We start from the raw sequence: 20,624 nt of genomic DNA, 5'->3' as shown, positions 1-20,624 counted from the left end.
CATGATGGTAGTAGTGAGGTAGCAGAGTGTAATACTTGTATTGCCTGTATTTAAATTCTACTTTAGTGCTTTCACAACATTTTTATATTGTACAGTGCATGGCTGTATTATGTTTTCACTGCCAGAAACAAAGTAATACAATTCAAATAACTATTATTAGCTTCAGAGAAATGAAATGCCTGCAGTGTAAAGTGAATGAGGAAAGCTTATTTCTTCTGCTTCCAGCAGCGCGAGACCTTTCAGTTTAGAAATAAAAAAGTTGCAAAATGGAATGATGCGAAGGTGAAGCTATATTAAACCGTGCCACAAACTTGCTGTTCATTATTTTTCCTTTACTTCAAGTTTTATAAGCAAGTGAGCTGGTATTACCGATATCAGAGTCCTTGCTTAAAAGCTTCTCCAAAGCAAAGCTGAAGTACAGCTGCTAGTGGCACTTTACAGAGTCACCGTGTCTGAGGCTGGCAGCGATGTCTGCATCCATCAGACCTGGCCAAACCCCTGCCCAAACAGGGACACTCAGAGCTGGGTTCTCAGGCCCACATCCAGGCAGCGTTTGGGGATCCCCAAGGAGGAGATGCCGCAGCCTCTAGGCAGTCCGTGCTCTGTCACTGTGCAGCGTGGAAGTGCCTTCTCTTGTTTTCCAGTTTGTGTCTGTTGCCCCATTCTGGTACTGGGCACCACCAGATGGTCATCTATCTCATGATCAAAAATGAGGAAAATTTTCCTGAGTGAGCCTGTACCGAAGATGAGCTCTTACACGTGCTGTTCTGTTTTACAAATACTGGTTCTTTTACTTCATAGGCTACAAAGGTAGTGAAGTGTGCGTTTTGTTTACTCAGCACTGGGTTTTGCAAGAGCATCTACTGCCTACAGTACAAGTACAGAAGTCAGCTGAATTTAAGACTTCCTTAAAAACTGTGTTGTCTTCTGAGTGCTTGTTGCTGAGGGACATCAGATGCAGCATTGTCACAGCTCACACCTTCCATTGAAAGCAGGTTCGCTGTAGTGAGCGGCTTTTTTTCATAGATGGCTATTGAAAAATAAACCTGCAGGGGCATGAAAGCCAATGAGTCATTTCACTTTAATTCTGCTTCTGCTTAGGACAACCAGAGAACTGAATGAAAGCCTAGTAGTCTCAAAATGAGGTTGCTGTGAACTCAAATACTACAGGAGACTCATTCATACCCAAATCACCTCAAGCTGTCAGTGGCACTTAGTTTGGGGCATGAAAGGAGATAAAATGTAGTGATTTTTTTTTTTTTCTTTTAGAATATCATAAGGTTTCAATTAAAAAAAAAAAAAAGCATTCAAATAAACATACAGACTTTTTATCCTACTGTCTTTATTCTGTGATAGCTACAAAAATCCACTGCTTTTAGCAGTTGCATGAGGAGAGAGAGAGAGCTTGTAAAGACAGCATCTTCTTCATTCTAATGTTATGACACATTGACTAACCTTTCAAAGAAGGGTGAAAGTCACGTTTCAGTTTGATCATGGCTGGTTTCGCAGAGCTGTTCATAGATCATGGTTTCTGACTCAGGGAAAACATCTCTTTCAAAGCTTGCTTTTTTTTCAGCCCTGTTATTGAAGAGTCCCTTCTTACTGAAGGGCATAGTTTGAATTCATCTCAACTCTGTTGAACTGTCATGGGAAATGTGGGTCAGAACCCTTCTGTCCTATTATGTATGTACTGGCTGTAGCATTAAAGAATTTTAACAGTCATGAGGTAGGTGCAGTGTGTTCCTAACTCTGCAGAGTTACTGTAGTGCAATCACAGAGGAGATAATAATAAAATCCTGTAATCGTGCCTTAAGTATGATACAGGCCAGCCAGAAGCCTTGCAAGTCGAGGAGATTAAGGTTTTACGCAAACTATTTTCAGTCTCTGAAGGTATTCCAAAAAGACCAAAGAAGTTTCAAGTAATCCTTTTTTTCGTCTATCTGTGCAATTTTGAGGCATTAAAAATGCAGGAGAAAATGTCTGAGTTAAACATTAAATTGGTGAAAATATTTGTAGTTTATTGTAATACTTTCTATTCAGTGAAAATATTTATCAGGCATTATGGTAACTTTTCTTATTAGCACTTGCAAAAAGAAAAATGTTCTGTGGAAGGCTGATAATCTTTTAGTAAGCTTTGTGACATTTTCTTTCATAGTTTAGCTTTAATTTTCCAACCTTGAACCGTTTAGCTTCGACCATTTTTAAGTCATGTCTTTGCATGCCAAGGGGTCTCAGGTTAATGACCCAGAAACCAGGGAGTGCAGTCTCAGCAGGGGCATGCGTGCCTAGGAGAGATACTTAGCAAAGCACCAAGAAAATGCTATCTTTCATTTGTGGCTGTCCATCTCCTCCTCTAGATCCCTGACTAAGGTTGGGACCTTACTCGCTGTTTAACTTCTGCATTAAATTAAATTGAGACATTAGCCTCCTTCATTAAACCACTGAATGCTGAGCTCTGCTGTGGATCTTTAGCACTGATTAAAGCAGATCCTCTGAAAGAAACAGTCTATCAAAGTGCATATACAGAGGAGTTCTTTGAAGTGCATTTCTAGTTTTACATTTTAATTAAACTATTAAACTTACTGTTAATAAATTAATATACCTTAAGTTTTTGTATTGCTATCCATCTTTAGAGTATCTGAGCATATAGTCTTTAGCTGGCACTTATGTCTTCCTATCAAATTTCCTGTTAAAAAAAAAGTATAGAATTTGTATTCCAATACTAAGGATTTTGTTCTCTTTTAGGATCGAAATAGAATGTATGACAGTCTGAATATGCACTCTTTGGAAAACTCCCTTATTGACATTATGAGAGCAGAGCATGATCCACTTAAAGGTATGTTACTATGCTAAATAAAGAAAAAAGGGTCATCCATTCTGCGGATTTGAATTAACACTGCTTGCTAATTTAGTTTCTAGGTTCGTATTAAAATATGAATTATTTTCTCAAGTTAAATAGAAGGTCAGTCTCAATCTGCATTTTCCTGAAAATACGGATTTACAGATGTTTAAAAATTTAAGCTTTAGTGTCTTCACAGGTATTATTTCCTTCCCACTCCAACTTTCTTCCTCTGCCCAAAAAATTCGTAGCTAGGTTTATCTGAAATTGACTTATTTGCTGCAAGGAGTTCTACCTCAGTTTATAAAGACACGCTGATCTGCTGCAGCAAGCCAAAAGGAGGTGGGAGGAGAATCAAAACACTTTCAGTGAGTCTTCCCTATTCTTTGCGGTGGAAGCCGATATGAAAATGATGTCAATTTCAGAGCCCACGAAAGATGTTAATGCATGGAGTTGTCTGGTTTCTGTTAGCTCTAAGAGGTCCAGAAGTACACTTTGCTTTAGAATGTGGGTTCCTCTTACTCTTCTGGGCTCTGCTGAAATAGTGAATATGTGTGACCTTCAATTTTAACTTCTCTGTTCATTGTACAGTAACTCATTGTATTAAGTTGTTGTTCTATACTTATTCTCACAAGGGGTTTATCACTGAACTGTAGAGCTCAAACAGCTTTATTTGGATTTATCAAATACTACTTTATTTGTGGTGCTATAACTAGACTGACACAGTCTAACTTTAAAACTATCTAAGACTTCAGAGTTGCTATGCCAAATTCTGTCTCAGTATTGGAGCAATTAAAAAAAAAAAAAAAAAGCAAACAACCTCTATTCATGCAGTTATTTACCCCCATCCATACTTCAATTCTAGAGGTCCCTAAGCTTAATATATATTGAAGTTATACATAGAAGTGTGTGTTATTATAATGTGGAAGACAGAGTCTATTCATTGTTTAGTAAGATCTGTGTTCAGTTGGAAGATCTGTAGTACAGCCTGTAACAGTTGAAGATTTATAGCGTGAAGCCAAAAGGTTTTGTGTTGCATTTTTTCTTTCCAAACTAAAAATCTCTGCTAAGCATCAGTAAGTACGTAGCGTTTGGTTAGCTGCTTCATTTTCCTCCGTTAGACTGGAAGCTGAAATTAAATTTTGTTAGTTGTTCTTAAATCTGACTTCTTGTTTCATGATACTTACAGAGGAATAATTCCATTTTAATGATTTTATCATTACGTTTTACCAGTAAGTTCAGTTTCTGTCCAGTCTGCATCTTTATTACATTACAAAGTAACTCAAAGAGGTTGAAACCTGTGAATGTTAACCCTGTGGTAACAGCTGTGCACTGAAAGCACATGCATGTCATCACAGACAAGGTAACGAATTCACTACACTCAGGACCAATATTTTTTTTGTTATCTGAACCCAAGTCTACCATCAGGATCATTACTAGAATTAGAGAGCGTGTGTCCTCTATTATAACATACCAGTGACATCTCTCACGTGCCTGAGAACCAGCCTGTTTCTTCACTTCTTCTGTGCACCGATGGGACAAATGGAAGTGGTTGCTTTGTGCCCCTACCAGTTCTCTTGTTTTCATTTTGGTTTTATAATGTAGAAGGGTTCTCAGAGGCACACTAAACACACAAGAGCCCTATTTTTATTCTTCTCATCATATTTCATTATGATACGCTATGTGAAAACTGTATCTTTCCAGTACTATTTTTTTAGTGAGAATAAGGCAAGACAAAGCTTTTAAGATGAAGTAAAATATGTCCATATATAGACATTTTTGAAAAACTCAGTGAAGGTTCCATAGTTATTCTGAGCTTTCTAGGGACACGAGTGTATGGTTTCAGTCTATAGTTGACAGACTTATTTTTCTTTTAACAGTTTTACCATCGTACCCTTCCAGTGAAAATTCTGCAAAGTTTTCTGTTTGAACTAAAACAGATGGAAGCCATAGATAGCGATGAATTCAAAGGAAATTCTTTTCTTCTTTTTTTGTTTGAGTGCCAGAGAACAATGCACACACCAGCTGAATTTTAATGGAGTAATCGTGTGCTATTATTTAAATAGATTGATGAAGATGCATTTTTTTTTCCTTTGGAAGTTATTATTTTAATTAAAACGGTTACATTTTTAGCAGTGAGACAAGGGAAATATTCCTCATTGATTTTACTGACTGGCAGCGGGAAGCAGAAAACGCATCCAGGAATAGCTTCTCACTCACTCTCTATCCCTCTCATGTTTAGTCACCATTAGTTGGCATTTCTGTAGCCTCCTAGCAACTGTAACTTTTTTTTTTTTTTTTTTTAACAAACCATGAAACACTGATTTTGTTATTTCAGTCCCTGTGGCATTTCTTTTCACTACAGCAAATCTGACATTTAAATACGAGCCCATCATATCTGCTTGCATAATGCACAGGATTGAAAATATTTTTTATTCTTACTAATATGTAGCATACTTTGTTGTAAGGAAAGAATATTTTTATAACTAGAGAATATTTTTGTGACAAGTTTTTCAGCAATCTAAGCACACTGAAACAATGCATCTTTTATATCTGACCACAGCAGTAAAATGAAAGTCCCTGGAATTTTAAGCACGTGTTTCGGATTTAGCTGCTTACAATATCTGGAGTATGACTAAGCATCTTGTCTCAGATTTTGCACAATGCAGAACAGACACAGTGCGTACCACTAGCTCACAGCTCCAGGTTTTGCATTTGAAGATTCATTTTAGAAGAAACTCAGATTTCACAGTTCTTGCTTTTCATGAACTTGACAAACTTTTCTTTCAAATGTGATTCACTGAAAGCTAACCTTATGCCTGCCAAAAGTTGTTTACAGATGTGTAGTTTCAGCTTCTCTTAGATGAAGCTTAGTCTAGCTACGGACACAACCAAAATAAAGGGTTTTTGGAATTCGGTGAGACATTTCAAGGTAGTCTAGGAGGGAAGAAGTGCTTGAATTCACTAATTGTTGTGGCAAAGATATTGATCCTATTAAAACTAATCTTCCCAAGTTGTTTTCTCAAAATCCACTTTGTAAAATGGTAGTTGATTACCCATTCCAATCATTAGAACTTAAACCAAAGTAAATAAAGGCTGAATTAATTCCTTTTTACACCTTTGTTCCTAAATGTCCTTTTTATTCTTTTATTAACACTTAGAAGGGTGGAAGTGAGCCTAAAATACCAGAATATTGTTAGAACAAAGATAGAACTGTTGCATACTTGTATTTTTATCAACCTCCCCCCTAAGGCGAGTCTTTCCTGATGTAGCAAACTTTTATTCAGAAACAGAAAAGCCACAATGTTTGGTCTAAGACAAATTATGGAAAAAAATGTAAAAGAATTAGTTATATTTTTCATGGAATATGTATCCAAATTGTGAAGCAGGTGATTTTATGGAATTTATTATCTACTGTTTTAAGCACTTTTCTATTGAAGGTAATGGTGATTTCAATACATTATAAAAACTTCTCTTGAGTAATGCAGTAATACTGATACTTTATTTACAGTTGTTTTTTTCTGACCAGCTCTCTTCCAGCTCTACAAGCTGGATACAAGAGAGTACAGAACTTCAATTAGTCATGCTAATAGGAGTAACAAGAACAAATATGAAGTTTGTTTATAGGAAAGAGGAGTTGAAGTTTTTTTCATGCTTTTGTGGTGAGGAGAAGAGGGGGAACTGAAATAATACCGTCTTATATAGCTAGTAATAAAAATAATAATAAAATACTGAGTGACTTGTGGAAAATAACTTGATGCACTTACGTTGCTCTTTTCTATTTTTATTTTCCCATTCAATTAATTTAGTGAAGCTTTTCAGCTGTTCTGTGTGTGCTGCTTTTGAAAGCAACCTGCTGGAGGACACCCAGTGAAGTATAAAGAAAAGGCAGCAGTGACTGAACAACATAGTAGAAAACATTTTCTTTGGATCTGACAACTGTTGTTTTCAAATAATTTTGTTTTATATTTTATATTAGGAAGCAGTAAGACTTATAGTTATGCAGTTCTATCCTGGGGTAATTCAAATCCTACTCCAAAAAGGGTTTCTGAGGCAGAATGAAAAGCTGAGAAGGAGAAACTTTTCTTTTTGTTCTATAGGAGGTTTTGAAATCATACATTCAGAATGTTTTCTGTAGATTTCTTTCTTAGAAACTGAGGGGGGGGAATCCTCCTGTTTAAGTCTGATAGACTCATTTGCCTAAACACATGGACTGTCACAGACAGCACATTTGGCCTCATTCAGGCTTACATAATTCTTACACAAGCATGTGAAAGTGTAGTAGCTAGGCTTTCTGTAACTAGGTGTTGTCCAAACATGGATTTGTGCTGTTGTCTTATCTATGCCAATACAAAAATGGAGCTTTCTGAAACTGCTGAAACTCAGCCATTCCCTGTCTGCTAAAGGAGTGTGGGAGAAGCTTAACATGGAAGATTTTTCTCTTCTAATTAAGATGTATACTGAAAAAAAGAAAGTGGGGAAGAAATTTGTGATTCTTATCTCTTCATTCAATCGTTTGAAACTTAGGGGGGAAAAAAAGGAGAGGGATGCAGACAATGAAACATCAAACTTGTGAAGCTGTGAGCCAGGAGCGTTTCAAGTGGTCACTGTAAATTTAGGTCTAATCCAAATGTTTTAATATTTAGGGAGTCCTACAGAAAGCGTGCATTTCCAATAGTAGATAGGAATTTGTCTTAAAATGAACAGTAAGAGCAACTGTGTCTGGATGCTCAGAAGCCTGGAGAAAAAAACGTCGTGTTAGTAACATGTGCTTACAGACATGTAATCAAAATCACATTTGTTACTCTTTCCTTGTCATTTTTATTATCAAGACTTTTAATTGGATGTAGTGGATAAATTGGCCTGCTAAAGCTAATTTGCAAGCTTGTTTTTTTCCCTCCTTATGGAAGAAAATGTTGTGAGATACACATACCAACCAGGTATGTTAACATTGCTGGTGTAGATGTGGAAGAGGGGATTGAATTTAATAGCACATCTATTACATAAGAAATGTCTCCTTGGCAGTGCTATTCTGAATTTGGCTATGGTGCAGGAGAATAATTAGTGGAGATGTGCTGAAGTTCCTAGACTCAGGCTTTTGTAGAGAAACTTTCTACAATGTGACAGTTTGTGATGGAGTACTGTAGTACTAGCCCTTGTATTTTTTTCAAGTGGCAGTCTGGTACTAATTGTGGGTGCTGTAGAGCTCTGTTCTGTAGGCAGTCAGTGAAGTGATTTTCATTTCTCAGGAAATACGTCTATTATTTATTAGTAGATAATTCTGTTGCTAATTTGTAGTTGTTGTTTTAAACTAGTGTAGCATCTTTCTATCTAATTGAAATTATTTTAAAGCAAGTAGAAACCACTGGAATAACTAGAATAAGTATTGAATGGTCATACAGTTCATGTTTACTGACATTGAGGTAAGAAGGGAATAGATGGGATTTGTGGCGAGGGCAATTTAACAGCATTAAACAGCATTCAGCGGAAAGAGATGAGTAGGAACTAAAACGTAATAGCTAAGTAAATTGATATAAGGTGATGTGCCCTTGTTCTCTATTATATATTGATATTTTACGTGAGATTTAATATTGTATGCATCCATTCTACACTATTCTAAAACAAATTGGAGTTGTCTGAACTCTGTATGAGACTCATCTCTCACGTAATTCCACATAGGAAATTTTCTGAGTTTATTCATACCATTAAACTCAGGTGAACTCCCTAGAAACACTGATTTACTTCCTTGATTAGGCTGAGGCAGAAGAACTGAAGTTAACATAACAAACAGCAGTGGTTATGTTTTGAAAAAGTGAGAAAACCTTAAAAATGTTTTCAAGATTGTAAAACCCAAGTGCTACACAAAGATAATGAAATGCAGGTATTAGGTTCACCAGAATGACATATCTATATTTAAATGACCAAATGCTATTTCACTGAAATAACTTTTAGACTAAGACTAGACATAAATATCAGTACAGCAGTACTTGTGCGAAATGCGTTACTTATTTTCCTCTTCTAATGTTCAAAGTATTATCTGAGTTAGCAAATTCATCTTCAGAGCAGCAAGATGTGTTTTTTTGTGTTTGATTCATAAGCCTGACACAGGAGTGGTGGGCCCAGTAGAGGCAGAGCACTCCTTAGTGCAGCTCTGCCCATTGCTTCTTGAGAAGCACTTTATTATTTCAGCTTTCTCAGTTTGGCGCTTTTTGTTACAGGTGCAGTTTATTCACGGAGTTAGAGGGGAAAAAGTATAAAGAATGCAAAAATGTAGTGGTAAACCCAGAATGAATCTTCTAAAACAGCTTTCTTCTGTAGATACTGGTATTGGTGGGGTTCTCTCTTATGATAGGCCTTAAATCTTACCTGTCTTTCTGTTGTAATTAGGGTATGTGTCCTTTATCTCCTTCACTAAATGAGAACATTTATATTTATATATGAGCTATTTATGTAAAGAACAAAGAGAATGTCAGCGAAGACTCGGGCAGATTCAACAAGAGATGATTGTTTCTCATAATTTCTATTCTTGTTCTACATCAAGAAACCTCTCGCAGTGTTTGTTGCAAATACTTCTACGTATAAAGATGCTGGTGACAGTAAATTCTTGCTGTTAGCCAAATGAGTATTAATTTTAGAGACCAACTAAGAAGAAAAGCGAGGTGACTTCTTAAAAGCCAGGCTGAGCAAACCACTGGCAGCTCCCAGCTTGCAATTTAAGGAAGCGTTCTTCTCTCTGCATTTCTTGTTAACACCAGCATGCCTTTCTAGAGGCATGGAATATTTACTGTTCCAGAAACGTTATTTTTTTTTTTTTAATATCTTGCCTAAGCCTGTTAAAAGTTCAGTAAAAGTTAGAGAAGGCTGTAGAACTCTTCCAGATGGATTCACCTAAGCTTTCCAAATTGTAAAACAAATAGGCTGAGATCTCACCTCTCTTCAGCCACTCCATTAATGTACATTCTAATATCAACGGAATCTGTTGGAAGAGAGTAACTGTATAACTTGGGGTTTTAATCTTGCTGTTTTAAGTGGAAGAGTTCGTAATTATCACTAATTTTTCTATGTTTTTGGATATAAAATTCTCATGTTTGTTTTTCAAGGGGAAAAAGCAAAATTTAAGCACTGTTACTTAATTTTTTTTCCTGCAAAAGAATTATTTATTTAATCCCCAAGTGTCCTTTTGGACCCCAAATACTATTTCAAGAAATTGCCAGTAGAGGGAAAAATGAAAAGTGTGATTTGGATTGTTAGACAAGTTTAACACATAGATGACTGCTTTGATTTTCATTCTCCTTTTTTTGCATTGTTTCTTTTCAGAAAGCCTTATTAAAGTATGATTATCTACAGCATCCTACTAATATTTGCAAGCCATCTGCATATATATTCCCCTTTAAATTTGTCTCAGTTCTAAACATGCATTGCATACAGTCTGCATTCTATTTGTCTCAACAAATGTTCTAGTTTACTCAAAAAGATTAAATATATATATGTATTTAAGGATTACATACAAGCAAGTATGTTTTCATAGGAAAATACAGGCTTGGGTTTTTTTGCATTTAAAAGCTCACTTCTAAACACAGCAGCTATTGTAAATTTCTCTCTAGGTCAGTGTGCACTACTGGTATGTTTGCAGCTTCCTGTAAATGGAAAAAGTCGTCTTTAATAAAAAGGAATTGGAGTGAAGAGATGCTTCGACAGTGCATTTGAAAGCAGACACAGCTGTAGAAGTACAACATACTACGAATGTAGTAAAATGCAATACTTGAAAAATTGTAATGTCAGGATGTGAGATTTTGTGTAATTTTCATTGGATGGGTGTTTGAGGGAAAATGTGGTGTATCATATTAATTTTTTTTTAATTCTGCAGGTAAGCCAGTACTCTGGTTTTGCCAGACTTACTAAAAAAATCTTACATACGATTTTTATAAGCAAAGCACCAAGATGCAATCATAAATTGGTTAATAAGTTCTGAATGCCTTAATATTAATCCATGTTGACGTGTTTTTTTCTTGCATCGGTTCATTGGAGAGGCACTAAACTGTAGAAGTGCCACTCTGTTAAGCAGTGTGCATAGTACAGTTATTCACAATCAGTATGAAGGAGAAGACGAAAGCAGTCAGCACTATTTCTGGGTGTCATGAAACAAAAAGTGGCTTTATCCTATTGGAGCTGATCCTAAAGCGCGCTGCAGATCTTATGACCAGAGAATTAAGGTTAAGAAGTCTGTTCTTGTCAGCTTTAACTTGGGTCAAGGGTATTGTTGGTTAATGTGCTTGGAGTTAAATATTAGCTCTTTATTTCCCTTAGGCAAACTGGAAATAGAGTTTATATTTAAATTCTAAGAAGTGATATTTCATTTCGTTGTGGTATTACCATTTTCTAGCGTAATAATTAATACCTCTGCATTTGCTTTGTTTTATTCTTTGCTTTTTGCTTTCTTTTAAGGTCGCTTGAGTTATCCACATCCAGGGACTGACAATCTTCTGATGTTAAATGGTAAGTGCTAATCTTATAACAGTTTCTAATTATCTCTAGCTTAGTTTAAATCTGACATGTTGGTACAAAATTATGCTATTATATTCTGTTATTGAATTACTTGCCTCTAGTCTTTAACACTGATGGGACTGTTGCCATTTTTCAGAGCTGAATGGCAACAGCTAATCTTGCAACAGCCTTTCATTATTTCTAGCTTATTTGAAATCTGAAATACTTAAGGATGCACTATTCTTTTTTGTTCTCAAGCACGTGAGAATAACATTCTCCAAAGCTCTGCAAAAAAACTAGCATGCTGGAATGAGAATTAGAAAAAATAAGAAGTCAGAAATGCATCTTGTGTAGATACAGGGTAAACTATATACTTTTTATTACACTTATGTGGTCTAATATTTCTTTTCTTAAGTGGCTTTGTCAGATACGTTTCTAACTGTAAAATACACTGCAGTTAGAGTTCACGTTCACGCTCCTCTCCCAGTAGGTCAAACTTCGTGAACATCTGCTACTCAGTGAAGGCATGAACTTTAGCCTTTGTTCAAGGCTAAAGAAGGAAGCAGAGCTTGGTAATCCATCTAAGTCAATAATAAATCAGGGGTTTTGCGCACAAATGTTTTCTACATTGGGAAAAATTAGAGCTATAATGCCACAGATTCACAAGATTAGAAAAAGTTGAATCTCATGTATGCAATGCAATTACATTTTTCTCATTTTTAATTATTGGATAATGGTGGGTCTAAATGTTACCAGTAAAAAACTATCTGTGAAAAATACAAACGGGATAGGTACTTCAGGTTTGTGGTTCTGTGGAGCTTTGTTTTTTTATTATTTTATTGCCTTCCCCTTCTGCACCATCATTTACACTTGTGCAAATGGATGCAAAATGGAAAATAATGATTTCCTTTTGTGACAGTGTTTATTCCATTGTGATTTTCTCCTGATTTATAATGAAACGTCAGGTGGGAAGGCATTAAACATTAATTAATCTTATGATTAATATATATTTTGAAATATTTATATTTTGAAATATTTTGTGGCAAGTTACTCATATTTAAAAAAAAAAATAAAATTTAATGCTTAGAATGGTGAGCTTCTCCTTTTATAGTGCTGATGCAAGTGGAATATGGAATATCTTGAAAAAAAACTCTTTGTTTTTATTGGTGACACTGGAAGAATGTTTGTCTGTGGTGCCAGACTATCCTGGAAGCCTTACCGCAGAGCTATACTGTGCACTGAGAAGTACTTTGGTTTGTTATTAATGCTGATGAGATTTTTGCTGATGTTTGAAAGCTAGCATTCAGTATAACAGCTGTCCTTTGTAAAAGCTGCAGTATTACATACAACCTTTAGTAAATGAGATAAAAATAACCATTTCTAAAAGACAGGTGTTGTAACACACCTAATTTTTAGGTATGCCCTCTCAAATTTGGTTCAGAGCCTTTTGTTGGATGCCTAACCTTCCTGCAATGCATCTGGACAATCTAAGGTGCTGTTGTATGCACTGTCTGGAGCTGTGTGAGGCTGGAGCATCTAAACTACACCTGTTTACAGCTAGAAACTAGAAACACAAAGAACAGCTTCAGGGAAGCTCCAGCTGTTTCAGACTCTGTCACAGCCTTTCTTTCTTTGCAGTAATTGAAGGGCTTTCTCTGTGTATGTGGTAAGGAGAATCACAATTTGAACACTTGTGAAATAAGTTGCAGACTTCATTTTTGTCTGCTGAAGTGAGTTAAAATGAATGATTTGCAGTATCCCTTTAATTGGTTCCATGGACAGAGAGGAATCTGGAAAAGGAAAATTGATGATGCATAGAGACTCACATTTGAGAAAATCAGTGTTGTAGTCACTGCAGTAACACCTGTCCTTCGTGAAAAAAAAAAAAGCAGCAACATTTTTACCATCAACCATCTTGAGACTGAACATTTCTAGATAAAAATGATTTTAACTTGCTTTCCTCTTTTTGAATGGTGGATACTTTCCACGTCACTTAATGTGTACTTAATGTTTACAGATTTCATTATTTAAATTAATGAAATGAACCGAAGGAAAGCTGATTTATGTTTTTATAAATTATATATAATTATTTATCTGTTTCAGCTCAAGCTGTTAAAAGGGTTTTTTTACAACCGCTCTGAAAAGTAAAGATGCTTTGGAATGGTGTTACTTGAGTATGTCTTTAATTGACAATTCAATCTTAGATTCTTTTTGTAGCAGGTGTCCAAGTGTGAGAGTTTTAGAGTGTTTTTCACCTTTAAGGGCTATCTCCTTTATAGTTCTAATGCATTTTTAAATGGCTATTGAGACTTATTAGTGTAATTGCAATCCTGTCCATGGCAGGGGACTGGATCTTTAGGGCCCCTTGCAACCTAAGCCGTTCTATGATTCTGTGATAATTCACTATTCGATCACTGCGTCAAGAGGCTTTCTACCACTCGGAGATGCTTAAGGCTGATGGTGCTTTTAAGAAAAATATTTTACTTCAAACAGAAGTTATTAGATTTATGAATATAAGAAATTCTGTACTCAGTTACGAATGCCAGACTTGAATGGTCATAATGATCTCTTTCAGCCTTAAAATCTGTAAACATGTGACTTCTCAAAGAATCTAAATAGTGTTTAGGCACCCAAATCTGATGGAATGTAATGGGAATTAGGCACCTACCTCTGTTACTCTGCTCTTGAAAAATTCTGCTATAATTGATGGATTTCTTTAAGTAACAAATAGATAACAAAAAGGCTTCATTACTTCACTTTCCCCATCTGATCGTGTGCATCAGAACTGTGAAGTGCAAACAGCATTTTATTTACTTGATATCATAAAGTTCGTGGTTGCCTATGAAATCTTGCATTGGCTGGGGAGGATATTCATCATTACAGAGTGAAGGATACAAAGATTATGTCTGTATGACTTATACTTTGAACAAGATCAGGAAGGAAAGGAGGAAGTATAATCTCTATTTTGTTGTTGTAAAGCACCTTTAACTACAAGTGACTCGCCTTCTGCAGAGATCTCCCTCCACGTTCATTTCTCTGAACATGTATGATAATTAAATGTGTATGTTAAATACATTTATATAAAACCATATAAAAACTGTATTTATAAATATATATCCAATCAAATATACAAAATGTGTATAGTTAGGCCACTTCTGATGGGTATAATACAAACACGGTATTTTAATAAATACAGAAGAATATTTGATTTAATCTAGATTGAACCTAAAAGAATATCTCATTATTCACTTCGTACTAAAAGCATGGTTCATTGGGATTATTCTCAGAAACAATAATTTTGGGAGGCAGCAATATGTATGTTGGGGACATGAAAATACTGAACTTTCATGAATCTAGAAAGAATATGTTCACAGTAGCATCATATTTTTAGTGAGTGGGGAAGCAGTCTGACAAGAGCCTGTCATCTGTAGTAGATCCACTGTGGTCATGGTCCTAAGCCATGGATAAAAATCATAAAAAATAGCATGCTTTGCAGAACCCTACATTTTGGTATCAGTGTTCACATTTATTGCAGTAGTGCCTTCGGAGTGGGATTCAAGGAGATTTCTGCAGTCAAGTGGCAAAAAATCCATGTCCAAACTGGTTTGCAGTCCAAATGGACAAAAGAGATAAGTACTAGGAGAGAAGGGGTTTGCCATACAAGTGAAGTAAATATTGTGAAAATTTCAAATACAATTATTTTCCCATTTTCTCTGGTGTCATTGTTTTGCCTATGCAAAGAACACGCAGAAGATAAACAGATACCTTTGGTGTATCACTGTCATTTCTCTATATAAAATACTGCAGCAATTATTCTTCTAAGCTGAATTGCATTGTGGCTTTTTTTTTTTTTTTAGGATTTTAATAACCCTTCTGTGTTTATTCCTAAAATTGCTGCTATTTTAAAATGCTTAAAGAGAAGTAGTTGCAGAAGAGGAGAAAAATTGCTAAGGCTTTGTGCCAGAAGATGCTTGCTAAAATGTATTTCCATATTACTCTTTGAGGGGGAATGTGCCAGTGTGCTCATTGCTGTGGATGTGATGCACTCACATTTTCCCTCTTACTCTAGTTTTATTTGTGGAAGGGAATGGGAAAAAAAACAAAGGAGTACAAGGGGTTAGACGGGGACTTGGTGACGCTACTTGTAATGCTATGTGGGAGTCTCTTTGGCTAAGAATCACAAAAGATTCTTATTTGCTGCAGCAGTGGCCAAGCTGCGTGTCTTGAAAGTGCCTGACTTCAGATGGTAACAAGTCCGAAGTTGGACTTGCATGCAGCATCCCCTAGTAGGACAGCTAATCAGATCCTCCGTAGAAGGATATATTGTATTCTGTGGGTGTTATTTTCGTGTGGGAAAGGAGGATTTAGGTGTTTCTGTTTTGTTAGTTGAAACTCGGCTTTTTTGTTCTGGGTTACAATAGAAAGAGGGAGATTATGGAAAAACTTCAAGCAAAAGATTATTGTAATTAATTGTAATGCTTTCAGATGAAGGAAAATAAATTCAAAAGAATATTCAATGCAAGTTGGTTAGAAATATACTGAATATTATGTAAGAAAGATCTGTTCTAAGGGGGGAAATGCAAGAGATGCTTTTAGAATTCCATAAGCAATCCACTGAATTCCTAGTGGAGAGGGATGGAGAGAACAAAAATGTATTCTCGCTAAATGCAAAGGGGAAGTATCAGCATGTAAGGGTTTAATATTGTGGAAATGGAACAGTGAATGACATGCACGAGTCATTGAGCTCATGAGGCTGCATGACTATCAGTGTCTCAGCAGCAAAGTTGCATTTTAGGAGAAATCTAAGCATGAAGTCCCAGTAAAATCAAAACAGTAATGCAGGAACACAGTAATCTTAGTTTGTGAGTGTCATTGTAAGGTGTTTTGCAGTAATCTATTTGGGTATTTAACTACAGTACTGCAGTGATTGAAGTCATCTTTCTCAGATTGCATATCTGAGAAACAGGAATTGAGAATACTTTGTAGAAGTGAAACTGAAAAAACTGCACATAACTCAGTAGCTTTTGTATTAGTAATCCGTCTGTTTTTAGGTTCTTAACCTCCAGGCTGAGCAGCAGTCAGGACAGAGGCAGTAGCTATAATGCACGATCTCTTTAAGAATCTTGCAAAACTCAAAAGTTAGGCAAACCTTGGATTTCCTTGCAGTCCGTCAGAAATTGCTGCATTGCCTTTGTGTAGTGTTTTTGGTACAATGCTGTTTCTTGTGACTTGTGCCCTGATTTTGTTTGCCACCACAAGGAGCCTTTTGTTTGAAACAAAACCTTGCGGTTAATTTTCTGCTAGGTCCTTTCATGAAAAAGGAAGGTCATAGCATTTGCATTGTCACTGAAAGGACTGTACAAACTGTTCCGTGGACCAGGATGTTTCTGTGATTAATGCAATGCTTGCTACATGGTTTTTAAAGCAATATATTCCGTTTTATAGTTTCAGTACCCTTTGTGTTACTTAGACACTTGTATAAGATACAAATAGCATTCGTGGAGATTAACTATAAATGTACCATAATTTATTTTTCTGTAATTAACGTGAAGTTCAGATCAAGTATAAAGGCACACTGAATACTTAACGTTTGTGCAACATTGCTGTATTTCAAACTATAATTCTCGTAGCTACTTCTGACATCAGTTTGGTAGTGAAACAGAATTATATTTCAGAGAGACTTTAATTTATTGCAGTCTTTTCTGCAGTTACTGACGGCAAATCGCGATGCAGATTTTTATTTTTTGCTCACCCACATAGTTTTAGTATGATAAATATTTTAATATGTGGGCATAACAGAGTTGTTTGACATTTGACAATTTGTCCTTTGTTTACATGCAGCAAGGAGTTATGGGCGAAGACGAGGTAACTCACTTCTGTTTGTTACAGTACAATTAATTCTGACGGAGCTGTTACTGATCCTTACGATTAATTAATCCAGATGTTTTATTATAAATGCTTGTCTGCATGTTTCCTTAATATGGGGAAATTGGCGGGTGCGAGGGAAGAAGGGGTGGATTGTTTGGATCATTGACCTCTTCTTAAATTTTGAATTACAAATCCCTTAATCAGTTAAAACACTGTGGCTCTAATCATAATTTTGTTCGTGCTAATGGTAACTGCTTCCAGTTTTTGCCTCCTTTATAAGTATGTGGTTTGCTAATTGTCCTAACTTGTCTTCATTTGCTTCTGTGTAAGTGATTGTGTAGAGTGAATCTTGACAACATTTCATAAGCTTGGTAAGAAATCTAATGGACGATCCTCTGGAAACAATGAATACCTTGTAGTGTAAGTCAGCTTATGTGCACTGACTGTAGAAAAACAGTACTGGTTCAACTATATGAGGATGTAACCTGTGGTTGTTATGAAAACTTGCAGCAAAAGCACCGAGATTTTGGATAACTTTCAGTCTTCACGGTATACACTGAATTTGTCTGTTTTGATCTCTGTGTTCGTAACAAGTTGGTTGTTAGCCCCATTTTAGAGGGGGGTGATGTCAACCATGATCGATGCCTGTAATAGCACCATACTGTTCTGACAATTTGTGTCAGATTCCATATAATTATTTTCACTGCCATGGAACAAAAATAAACAAGTGTTTAAAGGGCTTATCCTTCCAGTTCAGAGTCCTTGGGAGAGATTTGAAAGCCTGGGAAGTTGCTTTTTACTGTCTTCAGATGAAAGGCATTTAAAAGTGAAAAGAAGGAAGAAATAAGTATTTGGGATCAAATAGTGCACTGCTCTGAATGTGTTAATGCATTGTCTCCACTGTCATCCTAGCTCTCTGAGGAGCTACACTGCTTTTGGGAAACCCTTCCCCACATTAAAGTTAAACTGATCTCAGTGATACTGCTTCAAAAACGCTTTCTGGTTGTTTAATTTGTAAAGGGAGCCAGACCTTAGATTCTCCTTGTCATGTGATTTTTACTCTGGTCTGTGAGAAGAATAAATCCCTCTGATGATTATTGTTTAGTAGGGATTTTTCTTCCTAAATATTTGGTATGCTTTAAGTCAGAAATGGAGCTATCTAAAATAATTTTGGAGAAAAATGAAAACGTAACTTTTGTCATCTGAAGAGATACTGATCCTTAACTTGTGTGTGTGGCTTTTGTTTGCTTGTTTCAGAAAAAAAGCTTAAATGCTTCTGTGGCAGCAGTCTAACCAGCACTTATTAAATTAGAGTTGGCATATTTTTACATCATTTAAATCTTGTAATCCTCTTTTCTTGATTGGTAACCAAATATTACCATTCTTTCATAGACATAAGACCTGATCGTTCCTATTAGTCTTCATAGCTGAAACTCACATCCACGTTACGCAGCTGCTGCAGTCTTTTCTTTTTTGGGGTTGTCATAGCATGATCCTACTCTTTTTCTGTCTAAATAGGTCATTTACAAGAAGAGTCTTCCTAGCTGCTTCTTCCAGCTGTGATTGTCCATTGCTTTCTGACTTTTCTGCCCCATCAGCGCAAGCTCCTTGCTTCCATTTCTAAAGGCTCTCTGCTGTTCCTGTCATCTGTGTTCTAAATGAATGCATCCTTATGGTGGCAAGTGAGGATGCCATCACTTGCTTCCCACAAGTCATATTTTCACTTACATCACCATTTTTAGGATGATGGAGCCTGCTATGACTTACTGTGTTTGCTGCATTCCACTCTATCAGATTGTCACTTCAGGCATAAACATGAAATGCCACCATAAGGAGTTTGTAGTTACTGTCTTTGTTAGTCAGTACTGTCCAGTGATCCTGCTTCTGTTTTATGATCCTCTTAACAATTACATTTAGTTGATTTCTAGCACATTTGTGTTTTCATTCAGTGTTTCTGATGAGCTGTATTTTCGTAGTGAACTCAGATATCCATGTAGGGCCACAAGGCTTTACAACAGAATTTCTGCAGGTGTTTCTAAGGGGCTTTTCTGAGATGGGGTGAAAGTTAGACTGCAGCACAGATTGCAGCTAAGTTACTGCAGACAGCTGTCACAAACCTACTGCTTCTGATTTGCAGTGGGCGAACTAGGAAGAAGTTGGTCAGTTGAGGTGGAAAATGAACTTGCTTCCCAAAAATATGCTAGGTTGTTTTTTCGGTTGCTCTTTTTCTGTTTTTGGAAAGCAGCTGAATTCCAAAATGACTTAATAATAAATAGTAATAGCTTAAAAGTGAGAAAGAAACAGAAAAATTGCGTGTCAGAATAAATGCTGATGTTGGCGTATTTATTTTGCCTTGCTAAAGTGTTTGGGTTTGTTTTTTGTTTTTGTTTTTTTTTTTGAACTTCTGAACTTGAAACTCTGGTTAATTTTTGTTGCTAACTTAAAGCAGTGAAAGTTTGAATAACTGAAGATGTGTGACTGCCAGGGTCTTTTGCTTTGGAGTTCTCTGAAATTTGCAAACAGGAAAATGGTTATGTATGTGCAAGTGGGTCAGAAACACCATGTTCTGAATCTCCTTTGCCATCTACGTGTCTGTTTTGATTACTTTGCAATTGCAGAGCTGTCCTACGGTGGTCTTGGATGTCACAGTTGCAGTAGCTTTTCAGTTGGAACATTTTTTGTTACAAGGAGAGGAGGCATGCAACAACAACCCCTGAAAAACCTGACTTACCTTGTCCTCACATAGGGTAACTGCAGTTTCACTGCAGGTTGCTACGTGTCAGGAGCCACCCAAAGGCTTCCCTTCACAACTGTCGTAAAATAGAAAGCGAGTGCCAGTCAGCACTGTGACTCGTTCTTCAAGTGTTACACTATGCTCATTTGTTAAAATTATCTTCTGCTTTCATAGAAGCTGAATCAGCAGAATCGGAATATTCTAAAAGAAAAGAGGCAACATTCCCATTTGACAGGTCCTACTGTGTATATATTGTTTTCCATTTCTGTCTGGTCAATTAAATTGTAATTTTTAGACATGCAATAGTCTTTTGTGTGGTAGAAGCTATTGCTTTATCTTGAAGCTAAACCAAAGGCAAGCTAATTAAATTCACGTAAGCAGCCCTTAATATGATCTCTTACAAACAAGATTCTTTAGTTGAGAACAAATTGTTATTTTCCTGCTTGGTGCAGCAGAGTAACTACAATACAAGATAGCATGAGGTATTGTATTTACAGAGATGTCAGTTTACAGTCTTGAATTTCCCTTTGGAGGTTTTAATACATTTCTCTTTGCCTTATTCTTTAGCTAATGTGTGCTTTTCTAATATCTTGATATTTTTATTTATTTTCCAGACAGCTATTCTACCCTTCCCCCATTCTAAAATTGCATTACAGTGTTCTGCTGTGAAGTTGTTTTAATATATAAATACTTTTTTTT

General features: G+C 36.2%; 1 protein-coding gene across 2 annotated transcripts in view; it reads left to right on the top strand.

Annotated features, from left to right (window-relative positions):
* The window catches only part of CPEB2 (cytoplasmic polyadenylation element binding protein 2), a 52,931-nt gene that overhangs the window by 11,894 nt on the left and 20,413 nt on the right, over nt 1-20,624 (top strand). The window contains exons 3-5 of one of the 2 annotated variants that reach the window (XM_048940937.1): nt 2,746-2,836; nt 11,285-11,335; nt 17,165-17,188. In XM_048940937.1, coding sequence (XP_048796894.1) covers nt 2,746-2,836; nt 11,285-11,335; nt 17,165-17,188 — 166 coding nt within the window. The remainder of the gene's footprint in view (nt 1-2,745; nt 2,837-11,284; nt 11,336-17,164; nt 17,189-20,624) is intronic. The other variant, XM_048940938.1, reaches the window with a different exon arrangement.

This window comes from Lagopus muta, chromosome 4, assembly GCF_023343835.1.
Source record: "Lagopus muta isolate bLagMut1 chromosome 4, bLagMut1 primary, whole genome shotgun sequence".
In the NCBI taxonomy this organism is placed as follows: Eukaryota; Metazoa; Chordata; class Aves; order Galliformes; family Phasianidae; genus Lagopus; species Lagopus muta.
Note: the sequence above shows the minus strand (reverse complement) of the source record. Positions and strands in the feature narration are given on the sequence as shown.